At 44.3% G+C, this 21,080-nt stretch overlaps 1 protein-coding gene across 5 annotated transcripts; it reads left to right on the top strand.

Annotated features, from left to right (window-relative positions):
* Positions 1–48: 48 nt before the first annotated feature.
* Positions 49–20,916, top strand: LOC106594126 (uncharacterized). Of its 5 annotated transcripts, none has more exons than XM_082968652.1 (18): positions 50–394; positions 773–953; positions 1,064–1,336; positions 1,674–1,737; positions 5,347–5,588; positions 6,144–6,537; positions 9,978–10,305; positions 10,638–10,928; positions 11,101–11,230; positions 11,444–11,627; positions 11,916–12,412; positions 15,207–15,485; positions 15,933–16,095; positions 16,907–17,056; positions 17,134–17,307; positions 17,562–17,928; positions 18,393–18,464; positions 18,564–20,916. In XM_082968652.1, exons 1-18 carry the CDS (start codon positions 390–392, stop codon positions 18,808–18,810), a joined length of 4,041 nt encoding a protein of 1,346 aa, XP_082824778.1. In that variant the 5' UTR covers positions 50–389; the 3' UTR covers positions 18,811–20,916. The 5 variants fall into 5 exon arrangements, with proteins under 5 accessions (XP_082824784.1, XP_082824778.1, XP_082824773.1 ...); XM_082968647.1 differs by having other exon boundaries at positions 773–1,336; positions 15,207–15,355; positions 15,416–15,485; XM_045710697.2 differs by having other exon boundaries at positions 51–394; positions 773–1,336; positions 10,638–10,727; positions 10,833–10,928.
* Positions 20,917–21,080: the final 164 nt, after the last annotated feature.

The following is a 21,080-nucleotide window of genomic DNA, read 5'->3' as shown; positions in this document are numbered from 1 at the left end:
CGAGAGTAATCAACTACCGCTTGTGATTTAGCTAGTATCTTTTACTTCTGTCTTTTTACTGTTAAGCTAGCAAGTTTATAGTTAGCCGATGGTAGCTTCTTATCTTCCCATTTTTGCATTTGCTAATACAACTATTCAGCTATGAACTTCGCTTTTGTCTTACGTTCATCGGCCACAGGACGTCGTTGAACGGCGACTTTTGGAGAGCACCGTAATATTAGCTACTGGGCAACATCGTAAGCCTAACAGGTTAACAGGTTTAGCTACCGTTAGCCATGGCCCTGTCCTGTGTGACATGACAACTTTCTCGACCTGCTGATGATCCGTGTGTCATCTCAGTGATCCTGTGATATTCCTGCCCGGTGGACCATCTTAACAACACAGCATGGATGAGGTAAGAGGAAACTTGTGGGTGGAGGAACCGCTTTCTTTCAAGATATGAGTGTAAAGATTTCATGTAGCTAGCTTGCTAGCTTGTCGCCGATGCCTACTAGTATCTGCTGTCAGTTGAATTGTTGGTGTAATAACAATGTAGTTTTTAACTAATCACGTGTCTAGCGTTAACTGTTGTTTCGCAATATGAAAGAAAGCAGCAACAACTTCTTGATTTGAGGAATCTTTACTTTAGTATCCGTCAGGAGACAATACAGCACAGCAGTGTAGCGATGTTCCTAACTCAGGGTCCAGCGGAGTAGACTGAACTAAGTGCTGAATTTGTTTCAATTGTTTACCTGTAAGGATGTAGCCTAGCCTGTGCTGTTTTCTGCTTCAGGAGTCTGCAGACCAAGCGGCCAGCCTGTCTCCTCTTCGCCACAACGCTGGAGCTGACTGTAACCATGGTGACCAGAGCTCACTGTTCAGCCAGCAGAAGATGGTGTTGGAAAACCACGATTATCTCCATCACAGTGAAACACTGGCCTCAAAGGTTTCAGCGGAAGAGAGAGGAGTGTGGTGTGAGTCTGATGTCCCTGTAGTACAACAGAACAACCTCTACAACACAACATCATCCACTAACAAGTCTTTCCCCTGCTCTGTGTGTGGACGACTCTTCACTACAAAACAGTCCCGGGACCGACACGTGAAGACCCACACGGGAGAGAAGCCGTTCCACTGCACCGTGTGTGGGAAGAGCTTCTCTCAGCAGTCCTCCTTTAGGATACACCAGAGGAGCCACACGGGGGAGAAGCCCTACCGCTGCCTTGAACCTGACTGTGGGAAGAGCTTCTACCAATCAGGAGCCTTGTTGAGACACGGAAGGGGTCACGCTGAGAGGTCGACCAGACTAAGAGCTGCTGGAGATGTGCTGCTTGTCCAGCAGGACGATACTAGTAACAAGGTGGGGGAGAACTAGGGCTGTGTCTCAATTGGCCCCCTACTCCTTATATAGTGTACTACTTTTTGACCAGGCACCAGGGGCCATCCCTATTCCCTAAATAGTGCACTACTTTTGACAGGAGCTGGCGATAATCAGTTACTCAGCCCTATGGGCCCTGGTCAAAGGTAGTGTACTATTTAGGGAATAGGGATTGGTCCTGGTGCCTGGTAAAAAAGTAGTGCAGAATGTAGGGAATAGGGTGTTATTTGATACGTGACCCGTGACAACTAGCTGTACAATAACTTTTCAACTGGTATGTTTTAACCGTTTTTAACTTTTCATTGTTGCTTCATTTTAGAATTCTAAACTTCAGGCTGTAGTGGATGTGCTGCCAGAGCAAGAGGATGTCCTTCTGGCTGAAGGTACTGATGGGTGGTTTATGAACACATGTTGCTACTGTGCAAACAAACGAACACACATCTTCAATTGCAAATCATGTTCAAGTGAGTTGCTGGCCCTTTGAGGACCACAATATACAGTGAGTGTACAAAACATTAAGAACACCAGCTCTTTCCATGACACATATAATCCCAGCCCCCCGTCCCCACAGGAGGCCTTTTGCCTTTTGGTAGTCCGTCATTCTAAATAAGAACTTGTTTTTAACTGACATGCCTAGTTAAATAAAGGTTAAATAAAATGTAAAAAATAAACATAGACTGACCAGGTGAAAGCTATGATCACTTATTGATGTCACCTGTTAAATCCACTTCAATCAGTATAGATGAAGGGGAGGAGACAGGTTAAAGAAGGATTTTCAAGCCTTGAGACAATTGATACATGGATTGTATATTTGTGCCATTCAGAGGGTGAATGGGCAAATATATTTAAGTGCCTTTGAACAGGGTATGGTAGTAGGAGCCAGACGCACCGGTTTGTGTCAAGAACTGCGATGCTGCTGGGTTTTTCAAGCTCAACAGTTTCCTATGTGTATCAAGAATGGTCCACCACCCAAAGGACATTCAGCCAACTTGACGTAACTGTGGGAAGCATTGGAGTCAACATGGGCCAGCAGTACTGTGGAACACTTTCGACACCTTGTGGAGTCCATGCCCCGACGAACTGAGGCTGTTCTGAGAGCAAAAGGGGAGGTGCAACTTAATATTAGGAAGGTGTTTCTAATGTTTTGTATAATCAGTGTAAATATGCCTCCAGACTTTGTTTTGTTTCATTGTGTTTTTATCCTGAATAATGTTTAATGTACACGACCGTTCAAAAGTTTGGGGTCACTTAGAAATGTCCTTGTTTTTTTTAAAGAAAAGCACTTTTTTTGTTGTTGGTCCATTTAAAATAGCATCAGATTGATCAGAAATACAGTGTAGACAATGTTAATGTTGTAAATGACTATGTTTGCACTGCAGATTTTTTATGGAATATCTACATAGGCGTACAGAGGCCCGTTATCAGCAACCATCACTCCTGTGTTCCAATGGCACGTTGTGTTAGCTAATCCAAGTTTATCATTTTAAAAGGCTAATTGATCATTAGAAAACCCTTTTGCAATTATGTTAGTACAGCTGAAAACTGTTGTCTGATTAAAGAAGCAATAAAACTGGCGTTCTTTAGACTAGTTGAGTATCTGGAGCATCAGCATTTGTGGGTTCGATTACAGGCTCAAAATGGCCAGAAACAAAGCATTTTCTTCTGAAACTCATCAGTCTATTCTTGTTCTGAGAAATGAAGGCTTTTCCATGCGAGAAATTGCCAAGAAACTGAAGATCTTGTACAACGCTGTGTACTACTCCCGTCACAGAACAGCGCAAATTGGCTCTAACCAGAATAGAAAGAGGAGTGGGAGGCCCCGGTGCACAACTGAGCAAGAGGACAAGTACATTAGAGTGTCTAGTTTGGAGAAACAGACGCCTCACAAGTCCTCAACTGGCAGCTTCATTAAATAGTACCCCCAAAACACCAGTCTCAACGTCAGCAGTGAAGAAGCGACTCCGGGATGCTGGCCTTCTAGGCAGAGTTGCAAAGAAAAAGCCATATCTCAGACTGGCCAATTAAAAAGAAAAGATTAAGATGGGCAAAATAATACAGACACTGGACAGAGGAACTCTTTTGCCATCGAAGCTGAGCATTTACCCACTGAAGTCGGTTTCGACTCCGAACTGCAGTCAGGTCAAGACCCTGGTGAGGACAACGAGCACACAAATGAGCTTCCCTGAGACGGTTTCTGACAGTTTATGCAGAAATTCTTTGGTTGTGCAAAACCCACAGTTTCATCAGCTGTCCAGGTAGCTGGTGAAGAAGCCAGATGTGGAGGCCCTGGGCTGGCGTGGTTACACGTGGTCTGCGGTTGTAAGGCCGGTTGGACGTACTGCCAAATTCTCAAAAATGTTACATTAAATTCTCTGGCAACAGATCTGGTGGACATTCCTGCAGTCAGCATGCCAATTTCACACTCCTTCAAAACTTGAGACATCTGTGGCATTGTGTTGTGTGACAAAACTGCACATTTGAGTGGCCTTTTGTCCCCAGCACAAGGTACACCTGTGTAATGATCATGCTGTTTAATCAGCTTCTTGATATGTCACACCTATCAGGTGGATGGATTATCTTGGCAAAGGAGAAATGCTCACTAACAGGATGTAAACACATTTGTGCACAAAATGTTAGAGAAATAAGCTTTTTATGGGAAAAGTTGGGACCAAAACTTTACATGTTGCATTTATATTTTTGTTTAGTGTATTTGAAGTAATTCCAAATACTTTATCTGGGATTAATTGGGCTTGTCTTGCGCAATGGAACCAATAAGAGTAGCCTCAAAAACCGCAAACCCCGCCCATCTGGTACTCCTGGCATGCTAGAGCAAACGCTAACAGTATCTGAAAGATTTCAGATAGTATTTGAACCCAGGTCTGGTGACCACTGGTCTAATCCAGAGACATGTATTTAGAGCGTTGGACCAACTTTGTCCTGCTCCTCCTCCCAGCTCTGTAAACACATGGTTCTGATCTAACCAATGAAATAATGAAATGTATTTATAAAGCCCTTTTTACATCAGCCAATGTCAAGTGTTATATAGAAACCCAGCCTAAAACCCCAAACAGCAAGCAATGCAGATGTAGAAGCACGGTGGCTAGGAAAAACTCCCTAGAAAGGCCAGAACCTAGAGAGGAACCTAGAGAGGAACCAAATAGCAGTCAGATTAAAAAAGACCACGTAATACAAACATTTCTCACACACTTGCCAAGGTTTACATTGTACATTTGAAACCAGTTGAAGAATGCAATATGGGAAAGTTTTTAAAGTAAGCTGTCGTCAAGTGAAGTATGAGATTCTGGGCCTTGTCAGGCCCGCTGCAGTTTTCCGGGTTTTTATAACTGAGATTGTAGCAGTTTATAGTTTTGAGGAGAGACCCAGTAACTGGACTGTGATCTTGAGATCCCTGACACTGAGAAACACAAACAAAACAACATTGTTTTTCCTATGAGGGGTGGCCAGTCCTCTTCTGGCTGTGCCGGGTGGAGATTATAACAGAACATGGCCAAGATGTTCATAGATGACCAGCAGGGTCAAAAAATAATAATAATCACAGTGGTTGTCGAGGGTGCAACAGGTCAGCACCTCAGGAGTAAATGTCAGTTGGCTTTTCATAGCTGAGCATTCAGAGTTAAAGATAGCAGGTGCGGTAGAGAGAGAGAGTTGAAAACAGCAGGTCCGGGACAAGGTACCACATCCGGTGAGCAGGTCAGGGTTCCATAGCCGCAGGCAGAACAGTTGAAACTGGAGCAGCAGCATGATAAGGTGGACTGGGGACAGCAAGGAGTCATCAGGCCAAGTAGTCCTGAGGCATGGTCCCAGGGCTCAGGTCCTCCGGGAGGGGAGGGAGAGAGAGAGAGAGAATTAGAGGGAGCATACTTAAATTCACACAGGACACCGGATATAAAAATGATAAATACTCCAGACATAAGACTGACCCTAGCCCCCAACACAAACTATTGCAGCATAAACCTATCTCATTCCCACAGGAGACAGTCCTGCTCCTCCTCCCAGCTCCGTCCCCTCTACACCGGGAGGACTACCTGTCCGACACCGGCAGAACCACAACAACACGTCCCACACCAACACCTGTCAGAAGTGCGGAGAGCAGTTCTCTACCTTCTACAAGCTGCGTGTCCACCTGACCACCCACAGGGGAGAGAAGCCCTTCTCCTGTCCAGACTGTGGTCAACGCTTCTCAGCCCGGGGGTACATGGAGTCACACCAGAGGGTAGGTTGAGTTGATTTGAGTGCGTCCCAAATGGGACCCTATTACCAGTTGGGATGAATCCCCTATTTCTTTATTTAAATTGTTGTTCAGTTTAAAAACATTTTTAAAAGTACAAAGAAATCCTAGAGGACAATGAAAGTGTTAAATCTGAAATCTGTAAAGGTGGGAAACAGTGCCACTGTTCACCCAGGCGCTAATGTTGTTGATGGTCCAGCAGCGCACCAAAAATATGGTGTTCTAGCGTGCGTGCAATGATGTCAGAGGGAAAAGTAAAGTGTTCATTGTTTTCAGTAACGTCTTTATTATTGTAATATTCCAAACAGCAGTTTCACCAAATACGGATTCCAGGTTTGACTAAAGGATCACTTTTAAGTTAAACAATATATTTTTGGTATTTTCATTCATTAGCCAATGGTACTACAACCCCCCCCCCCTGCATGTCAGAAGTCAAGTTTTCAAGATAGAGCACTTTTTGTCCAAAGCAAAAACTCTGATTGTTTATCAAAAAAACATTCCTTTTAAATACACTTATTTTCAATGTGGTCCTGGGTGTAGGTACACATCAAGGAGAGACCACACCCATGCCCTGACTGTGGTAAGAGGTTCCTCTCCCTGGGAGACCTGAAGAGACACCAGCAGAGCTTCTCCGAGGAGAGACCGTACAGCTGCTCCGAGTGCAGGAAGAGTTTCACCCAGCCGGGGTTCCTAAGAGCACACCAGAGGACACACACCGGGGTAAAAGGTTACCGCTGCCCCTACTGTCACAAGGACTTCTTCACTGCATCCAGTCTGAGGAGACACAAAAAGCAGGCGCATGCGGAAGAGACCGTCACGCTGCCCCCTAGTGGTGGACTCCAGCTGTCACATGCTGGAGAGAGCCTGGGTCAAGCTGAAGCTGGTGTACCAGGACTTAAGGTCATAGTGAAGGAGGAGGAGGATCCTGCTTTTGGTGAGTACATGTTCTGTCACAAGTCATAGTCACGCCTTATTGTGTCAGACCGGTTTAGTTACACACCAATTACTAATAAAACGAAGTAAGGAGGGCATCTCCTATAAAATATAAATCATTAAAGCTAGAGTCCTTAATTAAGACAATAACAAGCGGGGACCCCACCTCTGTTTTGGTAAAAAGCTGAGGTACGGGCCTGGAGAAATGTAACTACTCTCAAATGCATAGACCGAGCTATGAATGCAAGGACTGACCATCTATGATATCAAAACGTATAGTTTTAAGTCTACACAGTGTTTGATAAAAACATTGCAGCAAAACTATTTTATATTTTGGGTTCTGATGTGGTACGACAGTTGAACTAAACTCATTAAATATTTATAAGTCATATTCTACAAGAATCAATGGGTATATATCATTAAAGGAACGTTCCACAGCTTGCCTCCACAACAAGTTGTTACAGGCAAACCTCTCCGGCCACGTTGCAAAAATAAGTGCACACATACAGTACATGTCATTCAATCATTTCACCCACACCACTCGCGCACATGAACTAGCGTCTGTGTAGCCAAGCGCTAAAATAGAACTTGGTTCTATTTGAGTTGCTCCACACACTGCATGACCCCTCCTTATTGTATATCGGGAAGATACAAACCCAAGTCCCCTCCTTATTGGATTCCGGGAAGATACAAACCCAAGTCCCCTCCTTATTGGATTCCGGGAAGATACAAACCCAAGTCCCCTCCTTATTGGATACCGGGAAGATACAAACCCAAGTCCCCTCCTTATTTGTATTTATTTTTTGGAACCAGGAGAATAATGGCGTCGGAGGGTAGGACTGCCATCTTATCGGCTCTCAACCAATCATGCTTATTTTGTTAGTTTTTTTCGCGTTGTTCGTAACTTGTTTTGTACATAATGTTGCTGCCACCATCTCTTATGACCGAAAAGAGCTTCTGGACATCAGAACTGGGATTATTCATCTCAAATTGGACGAGGAGTTCTTCTTCAATGAGTCGGACGCGAGGGATATACTGCAGACACCCGACCAGGCCCAGATCCCTGTGATTTGCTGGAGAAGGAAACAGAGATTTTAAGGCAAAAGATCAGGGTGCCTTGCGAGGATCAGGCGACGAATGGCTAATATGCCCTTGCTTTCTGTTCTGCTAGCTAACGTTCAGTTTCACTGAGTCGTGGCTGAACGAAGACGTTAAGAACATACAGCTGGCGAGTTATACACTATCGGCAAGACAACAGTAGCCTCTGGTAAAACACGGGGCGGGGGCCTATGCATTTATGTAAACAACAGCTGGTGCAGTGAGTGAATATAAACCCTTGGTCTTACCCCATTCTACTTTAGTATTACATTAACCTCTTTTGCAAGAGGGCAGTATTTTCACTTCCGGATGAAAAGCGTGCCCAAAGTAAACTGCCTGTTACTCAGGCCCAGAAGCTATAATATGCATATAATTAGTAGATTTGGATAGAAAACACTCTAAATTTCCCAAAACTGTTAAAATAATGTCTGTGAGTATAACAGAACTCATATGGCAGGCAAAAACCTGAGAAAAATCCAACCAGGAAGTGACCATCAGGAGATAGATATTCCTCATCAACCTGGATAAAGCCTCTATAGTGTACTGACCATCAGGAGATAGATATTCCTCATCAACCTGGATAAAGCCTCTGTACTGACCATCAGGAGATAGATATTCCTCATCAACCTGGATGAAACCTCTGTAGTGACCATCAGGAGATAGATATTCCTCATCAACCTGGATAAAGCCTCTATAGTGTACTGACCATCAGGAGATAGATATTCCTCATCAACCTGGATAAAGCCTCTGTACTGACCATCAGGAGATAGATATTCCTCATCAACCTGGATAAAGCCTCTATAGTGTAGTGACCATCAGGAGATAGATATTCCTCATCAACCTGGATGAAACCTCTGTACTGACCATCAGGAGATAGATATTCCTCATCAACCTGGATGAAACCTCTGTAGTGACCATCAGGAGATAGATATTCCTCATCAACCTGGATAAAGCCTCTGTACTGACCATCAGGAGATAGATATTCCTCATCAACCTGGATGAAACCTCTGTAGTGACCATCAGGAGATAGATATTCCTCATCAACCTGGATAAAGCCTCTGTACTGACCATCAGGAGATAGATATTCCTCATCAACCTGGATGAAACCTCTGTAGTGACCATCAGGAGATAGATATTCCTCATCAACCTGGATAAAGCCTCTGTAGTGGCCATCAGGAGAAATATATATTCCTCATCAACCTGGATGAAGCCTCTATAGTGTACTGACCATCAGGAGAATGCGCCCAACCACCATGGCAGGTGAAACCACTCTTGTTTTTCCCCAAGTCTTTCTCCTTGAAGTATCCACTCCAGGAAGAAACAGTAGGCTGTGGTAGGCAGGCGGTATTTTCTGAAAGGGGGAAAAAATAAATAAAAGACGAATCAGATTTGTTGTTAGGATGGTGTGTTCTCTAACATTAGTAAACCCAGCTGATAGATGGAGCCGATACCAAGGTAACGTGATCTAAGTCTACCTATGGTAATCGGGAGATTACCATAGCACGCTTGTAGCCTATTGAATGCTATACGAGACTAGTAAATACAGCTATTTTTCGATATTATTGTGGGAGCACACCCAGCAGCCAAATATGGCAATTTTCAAGTCAGTGTTAGCCTAGCAGGTAACGTTACCAGCTAGGCTATGTCAATGCTACCACTTCTCTACGTTACCAGCTAGGCTATGTCAATGCTACCACTTTTCTCTATGTTACCAGCTAGGCTATGTCAATGCTACCACTTTTCTCTATGTTACCAGCTAGGCTATGTCAATGCGCTAGCTCTAGATGTAAAGAAACTAGGCAGATCTCTAAATTAAGTAACGATATCAGAACTAACGATTCACAACAGCGCTAACGTTATATGTCAGTTTTTCAATATAAAAAGATTAGCTGGCGCAAAACACTTACTCTGCTGTTATGTCTTCTTGGCCCCGCTGGTTTAGGATGTCTTCTCCAGTTGATCTTCAGGATTACAGCCTCAAGGCTGTTTAACTAGGAACGTACACATGTTCCCTGTATTCGAGTGGGCGAGGCAAGTAGAGATTGGTCAACCTCGCTCCTCCCTGATTAGCCCCAAATATGCCACTGATGGTAAAATCCGGACCCAAAAAAAGAATACCTAGCTTTTGATCTACAGTCCTACAGGTTCATAACGTGATCTGGACAACAATGTTGAGGTCAAAAAAGTTCCTTTTTTAATTTTAAGTCCAAAAATGGATGTAGCAACTGCAGATTGTAGCTTTTTTTTGTATTACTCATTACCCTTTGACCTTCAGTTCTCATGTTAAGTTCGTTAGTTATGGTTTAGTATATTTAACCCAAACTATTGTCCTCATCCACACAGGAGACAGTTCTAACAACCACCACTCTGAGACTACTGAGGAGAGTCTCCCTGCAGCCGTAGAGCATAAACAACAACAACAACAACATAAACAGCATCACAGCTGTCATAGAAGAGCCCACCCCTGCCCTGTGTGTGGAAAGGAGTTTCCCATTGCCTACAAGCTTCAAGTCCATATGAGAATCCACACTGGAGAGAAGCCTTACTCCTGCCTTGTGTGTGGGAAGAGCTTCGCCCAGAAGGGGAGCCTGACGCTCCACCAGATCGTCCACACTGGAGAGAAACCTTACTCCTGCCCCGACTGTGGGAACACCTTCTCCCAGATGATCAGGTGTGTTGTTGTTATCAGTGTAGACCAGTGCCGTATTAATTAGTGCACACATAGATTCTAGTGCACACCATAGCAAAAATGTTTTGCAAAGGAAAACAAAAACAAGCGCTTCTTATTGAACAACTACAGGTCATCCCTTCTCTGTTACGGCCGTGTGCATCCTTTTGGTTCCTAGTGAATACGACCCGTGTCCGTCCTTTTTAAGTATATATATGTATTTAGTTTGGCATATGCCATTTGCATGCTCATGGAGTTCATTGGTTTGTTTTGACTGGCTGCTATCTGGGTGTAATAAAACTTGAACTACATATAACTAACTTATAACTGATCAGCCTGAAGAGACACCAACTGTTGCACACGGGAGAGAGACCGTACCGCTGCTCCGAGTGTGGGAGAAGCTACACCCAGCAGAGAAACCTGAGGTGTAAACTATGCTTTTTATTTATCAATTATAAGGTTTACAGGGTCATTTCAAGTAGTCAAGTGTTTTTTGTTGTTTTTTTAAATCTATTTTTATCTTATCTTAGGGCCCACCAGCTGAAGCACACTGCAGAGAGACTTCACTGCTGCTCTGTGTGTGGGAAGCGCTTCTTCACACCCTCAGGACTCAGGGATCACCAGAGGTTAGTATGGACTTGAATCGATGACTTCACTATTATTTTTTGTCATCTCTTTTATTTGATGTTCCTTTATTAATCACTTTTATTGCCTTCTGTTGTTTTTTTTATCTCCTATATTTCATTGTTAAGTGTTGTGATTTTAAATGCACTTTAAATAAAGTTTGATTTGATTTAGGTCTCACACAGGAGAGAAACCATTCCCCTGCTCTGTGTGTGGGAAGAGCTTCTCACGGCCTGGTCTCCTGAGAGAACACCAGCAGACTCACACAGGAGACGGTGGACAGGTGGAGCGAGACCGCAGCAAGGTGGGAGACAATTATAGCCACGTCCCAAATCGCAATAGCCTGGGCCTTGGGAATAGGGTTCCATTTAAATTATGACTGACAGTGCTTCAAGTGTTTCAAGAGGAGACGTCAATATTCTGTCATCTAGGGAACCTTCATAGGTAGTTAGGGTCAAAAGCTTTGTTATTCCTATCTTGTTTTTTTTTTAAATATTTAATACAATTTCCATTCTAGGACCCTGGTGACCGATCGAGCCCCAAACCCAAAGAGTCCCTGGGTGAAATTCTGGGACTGAAAATTATAGTTGAAGAACTGGAGAAAGAAGAGGAGGGGAAGGAGGCGAGAGAAGAAGAGGATGAGGAAGTTGGTGGTTTGATAAATTCCGACGGAGAGGAAGTTGGTCACGTTTCTCTTTCTAGTAAGAGGCAGAATGATGACGATTTTGATTGAGCTCTTCATTGTTGAAGAATGCATCCCAAAAATGGCACCCAATTCCCTACATAGCACTACTTTTGACCAGAGCCCTTTAGGGAATAGGGTGCTATTTGGGACGCAGCCTCTGTGTTTGTTAGTCGGTCAGCTAGTGTTAGCATAACGGCTAAGTATTTGTTTAACCTGCTCTACACTTTTACCCATAGGGCTCTATGTCGGGAATAGGATGTCATTTGGCAGATCCATTGTTTAACCTCTTCATTTTTCCACACAGGAAAAAGCCCTGTCCCAGTCTTTGTTAGCGGTGAGATTCCCTCTACATCAGCAGAACCTGAACAACACCAACAAATCCAGGAGAAACGATACAGAACCAAGAAGCCTCACCTCTGCTCGGTGTGTGGAAAGGAGTTCCCTAAACCATCGAAGCTAGTTGCACATCTCCGTACACACAGTGGAGAGAAACCCTTCCGCTGCTCCGTGTGCGGTAGAGGTTTCTCCACAGGGGGTATCACCCTACAGAGACACCTTCTGACGCACACAGGGGAGAAACCGTATCACTGCTCTGTCTGTGGGAAGAGGTTCATCCAACGAGGGAATCTGTTAAAACACCAGAAGGTACACACTGGAGAAAAACCTTACTCCTGCTCCGTGTGTGGACGGAGTTTCCCTCGATTTGAGCGTCTGAAGGACCACCAGCGGACACATACAGGAGAGAAACCTCAATCTTGCGATGTCTGTGGGATGAGGTTCTCCTACGCGTCCTCCCTCAAGGTCTTTTAGACATTATTACCACACTTCCCTACATTGTTTTTTATCACTGAAATGTAATTTTATTTGTCACATGCTTTGTAAACAACAGGTGTAGACTATATACACAATGAGTAACGATAACTTGGCTATATAGACAATGAGTAACGATAACTTGGCCAGTACCGAGTCCATGTGCAGGGTTACGAGGTAATTGAGGTAGATATGTACATATAACTAGGAATAAAGTGACAGATAATTAAGAGTAACAAACTATTTGTTAATCTTATGGCTTGGGGGTAGAAGCTGTTCATGGTCCTGTTGGTTCCGGACTTGGTGCGTAGGTACCGCTTGCCGTGCATTAGCACAGAGAGCAGTCTATGACTTGAGTCTTTGACAATGTTTAGGGCTTTCCGCCTGGTATAGAGGTCCTGGATGGCTGGGAGCATGTAGCCAGTGAAGTACTGGGCCGTACGCGCTACCCTCTGTGGTGCCTTGCAGTCAGATGCCAAGCAGTTGCCATACCAGGCAGTGATGCAACCAGTCAGGATACTCTCAATGGTGCAGCTGTAAAACTTTTTGAGGATCTGAGGACCCATTCCAAATCTTCTCAGCCTCCTGAGGGGGAAGCGTTGTCGTGTCCTCTTCACGAATGTGTTCTGTGTTTGGACCATGATAGAGCCTTAGTGATGTGGACACTGAGGAACTTGAAGCTCTCAACCTGCTCCACTCCAGCCCCATCGATTGTGAATGGGGGAGTGCTCAGCCCTCCGTTTCCTGTAGTCTACTGTCAGCCTTTGTCATGCTGACATTGAGGGAGAGGTTGTTGTCCTGGCAGCACACTGCCAGGTCTCTGACCTCCTCCCTATAGGCTGCCTCATTGTCGTCGGTGATCAGGCCTACCACCGTCGTGTTGTCAGCAAACTTAATGATGGTGTTGGAGTCGTGCACGGCCAAGCAGTCGTGGGTGAACAGGGAATACAGGAGGGGACTGAGCACACACCCCCTGAGGGGCCCCCGTGTTGAGGGTCAGCGTGGCAGATGTGTTGTTGCCTACCCTCATCACCTGGGGCCGGCCCTTCAGGAAGTCCAGGATCCAGTTGCAGAAGGTGTTCAATCCTAGGGTCCATTGCTTAGTGATGAGTTTGGAGGGCACTATGGTGTTGAGCTGTAGTCAATCAACAGCATTCTTACATAGGTGTTCCTCTTGTTCAGATGGGAAAAGACAGTGTGGTGTGCAATAGAGATTGCATCATCTGTGGATCTGTTGGGGCGGTAATGCGAATTGGAGTGGGTCCAGGGTGTCTGGGATGATGATGGTGTTGATGTGAGCCATGACCAGCCTTTCAAAGCATTTCATGACTACAGAAGTGTGTTACGGGCGATAGTCATTTAGACAGGTTACCTTGGCCTTCTTGGGCACAAGGACTATGGTGGTCTGCTTGAAACATGTAGATATTACAGACTGGCTCAGGGAGAGATTGAAAATGTAAGTGAAGACATTTGCCAGCTGGTCAGCGCATGCTCTGAGTATGCATCCTGGTAATCTGTCTGAATGTTAACCTATTTAATGGTCTTACTCACATCGGCTACAGAGAGTGTGATCACAGAGTCGTCCGGAACAGTCGGTGCTCTCATGCAAGGCTCACTGTTGCTTGCCTTGAAGTGAGCATAGAAAGCATTTAGCTCGTCTGGTAGGCTCGCATCACTGGGCAGATCTCGGCTAGGTTTCCCTTTGTAATCTGTGATAGTTTGCAAGCCCTGCCACATCCGACGTGTGTCAGAGCCAATGTATGAGGATTCGATCCTGTATTGATGCTTTGCCTTTTTGATGGTTCATCGGAGGGCATAGCAAAATTTCTTATAAGCTTCCGGATTAGAGTCCCACTCCTTGAAAGCGACAGCTCTAGCCTTTAGCTCAGTGCAGATGTTGCCTGTAATCCATGGCTTCTGGTTGGGATATCTACGTACCGTCACTGTGGGGACGATGTCGTCGATGCACTTATTAATGAAGCCGTTGACTGATGTGGTAAACTCCTCAATGCCACCGGATGAATCCCTGAACATATTCCAGTGAAACAGTCCTGTAGCTTAGCATCCGCTTCATCGGACCACTTCTGTATTGAGCGAGTCACTGGTACTTCCTGTTTGAGTTTTTGCTCGTAAGCAGGAATCAGGAGGATAGAGTTATGGTCAGATTTGCCAAATGGAGGGCAAGGGAGATATTTGTATGAGTTTCTGTGTGTGGAGTAAAGATGGTAGAAATGAGGTAAAACAGATTTTAGTTTCATTTAAAATCACCGGCCACTAGGAGTGCCACCTCTGGATGAGCGTTTACATTTTCTTGTTTATGGTCCTATATTGGTAAATAGTGTGGTCTACAGCTTATCATGAGGTATTCTAACTCAGGCGAGCAGAACCTTAATTTTAGAGATCAAGCAACCAGCTGTTGTTAAGAGACACACACCTCCCCCTTTGAGCTTACCTGACGCTGCCGTTCTGTCCTGCCGATGCATAGAAAAACCAGCTAGATGTATATAATCCATATCTTTTGTTCAGCCACGACTCCGAGAAACAGGATATTCCAGTTCTTCAGGTCCCGTTGATATGATAGTCCAAAATGGAGCTCATCCAGTTTGTTCTCCAGTGATTTCACGTTCGCCAATAGAACGGAGGGTAGAGGCGGATTATGTCAACCGACATAGTTCACTAGTTATCTCCACATTCCCTTTTCCCTACACTTTTTCTATCCCTTTAATGATGTAAAGTGAGTTGTGACCCGTCTAATATGCGTTTTAATTCAATTCTGTCTTGACAGGTCCATCGCAGGATGCACACCGGGGAGAGACCTTACCAGTGCTCTGTCTGTGGGGAGAGCTTCAACTCAACAGCAAACCTGAGGAAACACAGACAGTCCCACACTGGAGATAATGGGTCTGCTAACATGAAGAGGGGTCGGCTCCTGAGGTCGTCCCACACTGGAGAGGGGTCTGCTGCTGTTACTGTGAAGAGGGGTCGGCTCCTGAGGTCGTCCCACACTGGAGAGGGGTCTGCTGCTGTTACTGGAGGATGTCAGACCGCTGGTGGGGATGCTCAGGTAAATCGTCAGACTATACCTGTGGGCTATCCAAACCAGATGGGGGAATAGGACGTCACTAACAGGATTAATTTATTGATTGTGATTGATTTTTGGCTTCAACATTTGTACAGTTTAAAAGTACAAAGAAATGCCAGAGGATAAAGCATTTTATAAACTGGGTGGTTCGAGCCCTGAATGCTGATTGGCTGACAGCAGTGGTATATCAGACCGTATACCACGGGTATGACAAAACATATTTTTTGTCTCTAATTACGTTGGTAACCAGTTTATAATAGCAATAAGGCACCTTGGAGGTTTGTGGTATATGGCCAATATACCGCGGCTATACCCCCTCGTGCCTTATTGCTTAAAAATACACGTATTTCATCAGAGTAGGATGGAATATTTTATTTTAACTAAACAGTCTCTTAACTCAGCGTACTGTGTGACTCCTCTGCCATTTAGGGAACCGTCGTAAAAGATAAAAGCTCTCTGGGTCCTGACCAAGGCCACGGTGAAGGCTGCAGTCAAACATCTACCTTATATATCGATAGTAAAGAAGAGGAGGAGGAGGAAGTTGGTGGTTTGATAAATTCCGAAGGAGAAGAAGTTAATTGGGATTACCTCAGTAAGTAAAAGATTATTGGTGACAAAAAAACAAACAGAATTAGAGAAAAACAATGGCACCAGATGGTTGTTGATGTATAGGCTGAATCCTACATAGTGAACCAGATGGTTGTTGATGTATAGGCTGAATCCTACATAGTGAACCAGATGAATCCTACATAGTGAACCAGATGGTTGTTGATGTATAGGCTGAATCCTACATAGTGAACCAGATGGTTGTTGATGTATAGGCTGAATCCTACATAGTGAACCAGATGAATCCTTCATAGTGAACCAGGTGGTTGTTGATGTATAGGCTGAATCCTACATAGTGAACCAGATGAATCCTTCATAGTGAACCAGGTGGTTGTTGATGTATAGGCTGAATCCTACATAGTGAACCAGATGAATCCTTCATAGTGAACCAGGTGGTTGTTGATGTATAGGCTGAATCCTACATAGTGAACCAGATGAATCCTTCATAGTGAACCAGGTGGTTGTTGATGTATTGGCTGAATCCTACATAGTGAACTAGATGGTTGTTGATGTATAGGCTGAATCCTACATAGTGAACCAGATGGTTGTTGATGTATAGGCTGAATCCTACATAGTGAACCAGATGGTTGTTGATGTATAGGCTGAATCCTACATAGTGAACCAGATGGTTGTTGATGTATTGGCTGAATCCTACATAGTGAACCAGATGGTTGTTGATGTATAGGCTGAATCCTTCATAGTGAACCAGATGGTTGTTGATGTATTGGCTGAATCCTACATAGTGAACCAGATGGTTGTTGATGTATAGGCTGAATCATCAGGTCTTGGATCTTCAGCATTGCAGGGCCGGAAGTCAGTTTCTGAAAAGTTTGAGAACCAAGTTGAAGATGAAGATGAAGAAGATGGTTATGATGTGGAAGAAGAGGAAATTGGTGGTCTGATTAATTCAGACGGAGAAGAAATTGGTTGGGATCGTCATCGTATCAGTAAGTGATAGAACGTTGACAGTTAGAATTTTGATGGTTCACTCATTATCTAACCCCATACTGTTTCATCAACACAGGACAGAGTGTCAGCCGTCCTTCTGACAGCGAGGAGAGTCCCTCTGCATCAGCAGAACCTGAACAACACCAGGAGAATCACAACAACACAAAGACCAAGTCTCACCACTGCTTTAGATGTGGGAAAGACTTTGCCAACATCTCTAACCTACGGCGACACCAGAAGAGACACTCAGGTTGTTGTCTCCACTGAGTGCCTATTAAATGATGAGTTCTAATATGGAATTCCACATGACATTCTTTGATTCTTTTTCATTGATATGTTGTTGTGAACCATTTGGAATTCATTTTGAGGTTGTGTTCCAAATGGCACCCTATTCCCTTTGCAGTGTGCTACTTTTGACCAGAGCCCTATGGGCCCTAGTGCACCACCAAGGGAATAGGGTGCCAATTGGGACACAACCCAAATACTGTAAATCTGACTTGACAGGAGAGAGTTCCGAACACAGATCCGACAGCAAAGCCAGGAAGTCCCACTGCTGCCCAGAATGTGGAAGAGACTGTAAGAAGCTATCAGCTCTACAAAAACACATGAAGATCCACACAGGAGAGAAGCCGTACCCTTGCTCCGTGTGTGGGAAACAGTTCCGTGAAAAAACAGCCCTCCGCGACCACCAGAAAGTGCACACGAGAGAAAAACCTTACCCTTGCCCCGACTGTGGGAAGAGGTTCGCTCACTCAGGAGCTATGAAGAGACACCTGCTGACGCACACCGGAGAAAAACCTTACTCCTGCTCTGTGTGTGGGAGGAGCTACACCCAGATAGGGCGACTGCGAGAACACGAGCGAACACACAGGTTGGTTCTATGTTAAGTTTAGATGTTCTGCTGTTTAGTCTTTGCTGGCTCCTTTTTAGTCTGCCTATCTTGTAGTATTAGTCATACACATATTTGGGGGCTAAATAGGTTTAGGGTTAGGGTTAGGGTTAGGGTTAGTAGCCCTTTTTTGAAAAAACGTTTCTACCGCTGTTGCTGATGCACATCAGATCTGGGCCACAAAACTTCTCAGAGTAGGAGTGCTGATCTAGGATCTGTCCATATAATCTTATTCATTATGATCTAAAAGGCTCAACTGATCCGAGATCAGTACTCCTACTCTGAGAGGTGTTGTGAATATGGGCCCAGCTCGTTTGTCAAATAATTGGGCAAAAGATCAGAATTTGGCTGCCTGTGTAAACGTAACCTTTGTCATTTCTGTGTGTAATAAAAAGTGGTCTACACATAAAATGCATTTTTTATTATTATTATTATTATTATTACAGCGAGGAGAAACACGACTGTTCCGTCTGTTGGAGGAGCTTCTCCAAAGCTACGGCCCTCGTCGCTCACTTCAGGTAAAGCACTTTGGGACAACAACTGATGTTAAAAGGGCTTTATTAAATACAATTGTGATACACTGATTCATTCATGAATTGATGTTTTGATTGATTCAGGACCCACACTGGAGAGAGACCCTACAGCTGTGAGGAGTGTGGGAAGAGCTACGTTCGAACCCAGAACCTCCGAGCCCATCAGAGGAAAAGTCACAGCAGCTCACTACCAAACCCTGGGACTGGGACAGGGGAAAACCTGGCTGCAGGGGTGAAGAGTGAAGAGGATTCTATTAGTATCAGTGATGAAGAGGAGAAGGAGTTGATGCTAGCAGGGTGGAGGAAAACGAGGACTAGCCTTTCACATTAGGATAGATTCCTCTTTGTGCTGACCATCTCTAGACACTGAATGAATAGAATGGACCAAAACAAGGACTAGCCAACCACATAGGATTTTCTGCATCCAAAATGGTACCCTATTCCCTAAATACCAGGCCCTGATCAAAACTAGTGCACTACATAGGAAATATGGTGTCATTTGGGATGCAGATAGGCTTTGTGGTGATGATCTGCAGACAAAGAACCAATAGAATGGACTGTAGTTCTGAATTCCACCAGAGGAGGGCAGCAAAGTCGGAGATGAAAATGATTAGTGTTGAGAAATTGAGTTTGATCTAAAACATACACTACATGATGTGGACACCTGCTCATCTAACATCTCATTCCAAAATCATTGGCATTAATATGGAGTTGGTCCCAACTTTGCTGCAATAACACTCTTCTGGGAAGGCTTTCCACTAGATGTTGGAACATTGCTGCAGGGACTTGCTTCCATTCGGCCACAAGAGCATTAGTGAGGTCGGGCATTGATGTTGGGCGATTAGGCCTGGTTCCAATTCATCCCAAAGGTGTTCGATGGGGTTGAGGTCAGGGCTCTGTGCAGGCCAGTCAAGTTCTTCCACACTGATCTCAACAAACCATTTCTGTATGGACCTCACTTTGTGCACGGGGGCATTGTCATGCTGAAACAGGAAAAGGCCTTCCCCAAACTGTTGCCACAAAGTTGGAAGCACAGAATCGTCTAGAATGTCATTGTATGCTGTAGCGTTAAGATTTCCCTTCACTGGAACTAAGGGGCCTAGCCCAAACTATAAAAAACAGCCCCAGACCATTATTCCTTCTCCACCAAACTTTACAGTTGGCACTACAGTATGCATTGGGGCAGGTACCGTTCTCCTGGCATCTGCCCAACCTAGATTCATCCGTCGGACTGCCAGATGATGAAGCGTGATTCATCACTCCAGAGAACGCATTTCCACTGCTCCAGAGTTCAATGGTGGCGAACTTTACACCACTCCGCCTGACGCTTGGTATTGAGCATGGTGATCTTAGGCTTGTGTGCGGCTGCTCGGCCATGGAAACCCATTTCATGAAGCTCCCGACAAACATTTGTGCTGACGTTGCTTCCAGAGGCGATTTGGAACTCGGTAGTGAGTGTTGCAACCGAGGACAGACGATTTATACACACATCAGCACTCTGCAGTCTTGTTCTGTGAGCTTGTGTGGCCTACCACTTTGCGGCTGAACCGTCTTTGCTCCAAGAAGTTTCCACTTCACAATAACAGCACATACAGTTAGTTGACGGTGCCACATTGAAAGTCACTGAGCTCATCAGTAAGGCCATTTTATTATTTTGTCTATGGAGACTGCATGGCTGTGTGCTCGATTTTAAACACCTGTCAGCAACGGATGTGACTTAAATAGCCGGATCCACTAATTTGAAGGGGTGTCCACATACTTTCGTGTGTATAGAAAGGTTGTCTTTTCTTTTTTTAACTGCATTGTTGATTAAGGGCTTGTAAGTAAGCATTTCACTGTAAAGTCTACACCTGTTGTATTCGGCGCATGTGACTAATACAATTTGATAGTTACGAAAATGATGCACGCAAGTCGATGGGGCAGAAGTCCATGTGTTGTTATGATTCTGAACGTCATATAGCAAGCAACAATGACAAGAAGCTGCCATAGTTTAATTTTGTTCTCGATGCCATGTCTTGTTTTGACTGGTGTCTCATCTACGCTAATATGGCTCAAATTCACTAGCTAGCTAACCAACAACTGTAACGATGTATTTGAGCGATTTGAACAAGTGCTCATTGTGCAAATGTATTGGTTTTCAATAAACATTTGGAGAATAAAAATATAGTTTACATATAGTCAACAATATAAGCCTGTTTTTCCCCAAAGTTGCGTCCTCATTGGTAGTTGCTTAATAACCAACCCATCTACTGACCAGGAACATTCCGTTGAACTGACTGAAGAGATTCTGTAATTATTCTGTTCTTTTTTGTATACATCTCAATCATTTAAATATGTTAAATTCCTTCACATTTTATCATATTTGTATTTGTCAAAGTTCTGGTGGTGCCAAGAAATAAACCCAGTGCGTTGTAGCCAACACATGCAATACCACTCACTGACGTCTATGCGCAATTAATGTCATGATTGAATAAATACCCATTAAAAACCTGCTCCTTTCCCTAGAATAACGAATCAATGATATTTTAATTAATGTCACTAGGGTCTATGGCAGTTTACCAGGCAGTTGCCCCTCTCCCTCCTTTTACTGCCTTTCTCCTC

The sequence above is a fragment of the Salmo salar genome, chromosome 02, assembly GCF_965601325.2.
Source record: "Salmo salar chromosome 02, fSalSal1, whole genome shotgun sequence".
In the NCBI taxonomy this organism is placed as follows: Eukaryota; Metazoa; Chordata; class Actinopteri; order Salmoniformes; family Salmonidae; genus Salmo; species Salmo salar.
The sequence above is the reverse complement of the archived record's forward strand: the minus strand, read 5'-3'. Positions and strand labels throughout refer to the sequence as shown.

Bases quoted from the DNA above. Each gene is read 5' to 3' on its own strand.
- LOC106594126 (XM_082968646.1), top strand. The intron at 5,589-6,143 runs GTAGGTTGAGTT...TCCTGGGTGTAG, and splicing joins ACATGGAGTCACACCAGAGG to GTACACATCAAGGAGAGACC. The intron at 10,929-11,100 runs GTTAGTATGGAC...GATTTGATTTAG, and splicing joins GGACTCAGGGATCACCAGAG to GTCTCACACAGGAGAGAAAC.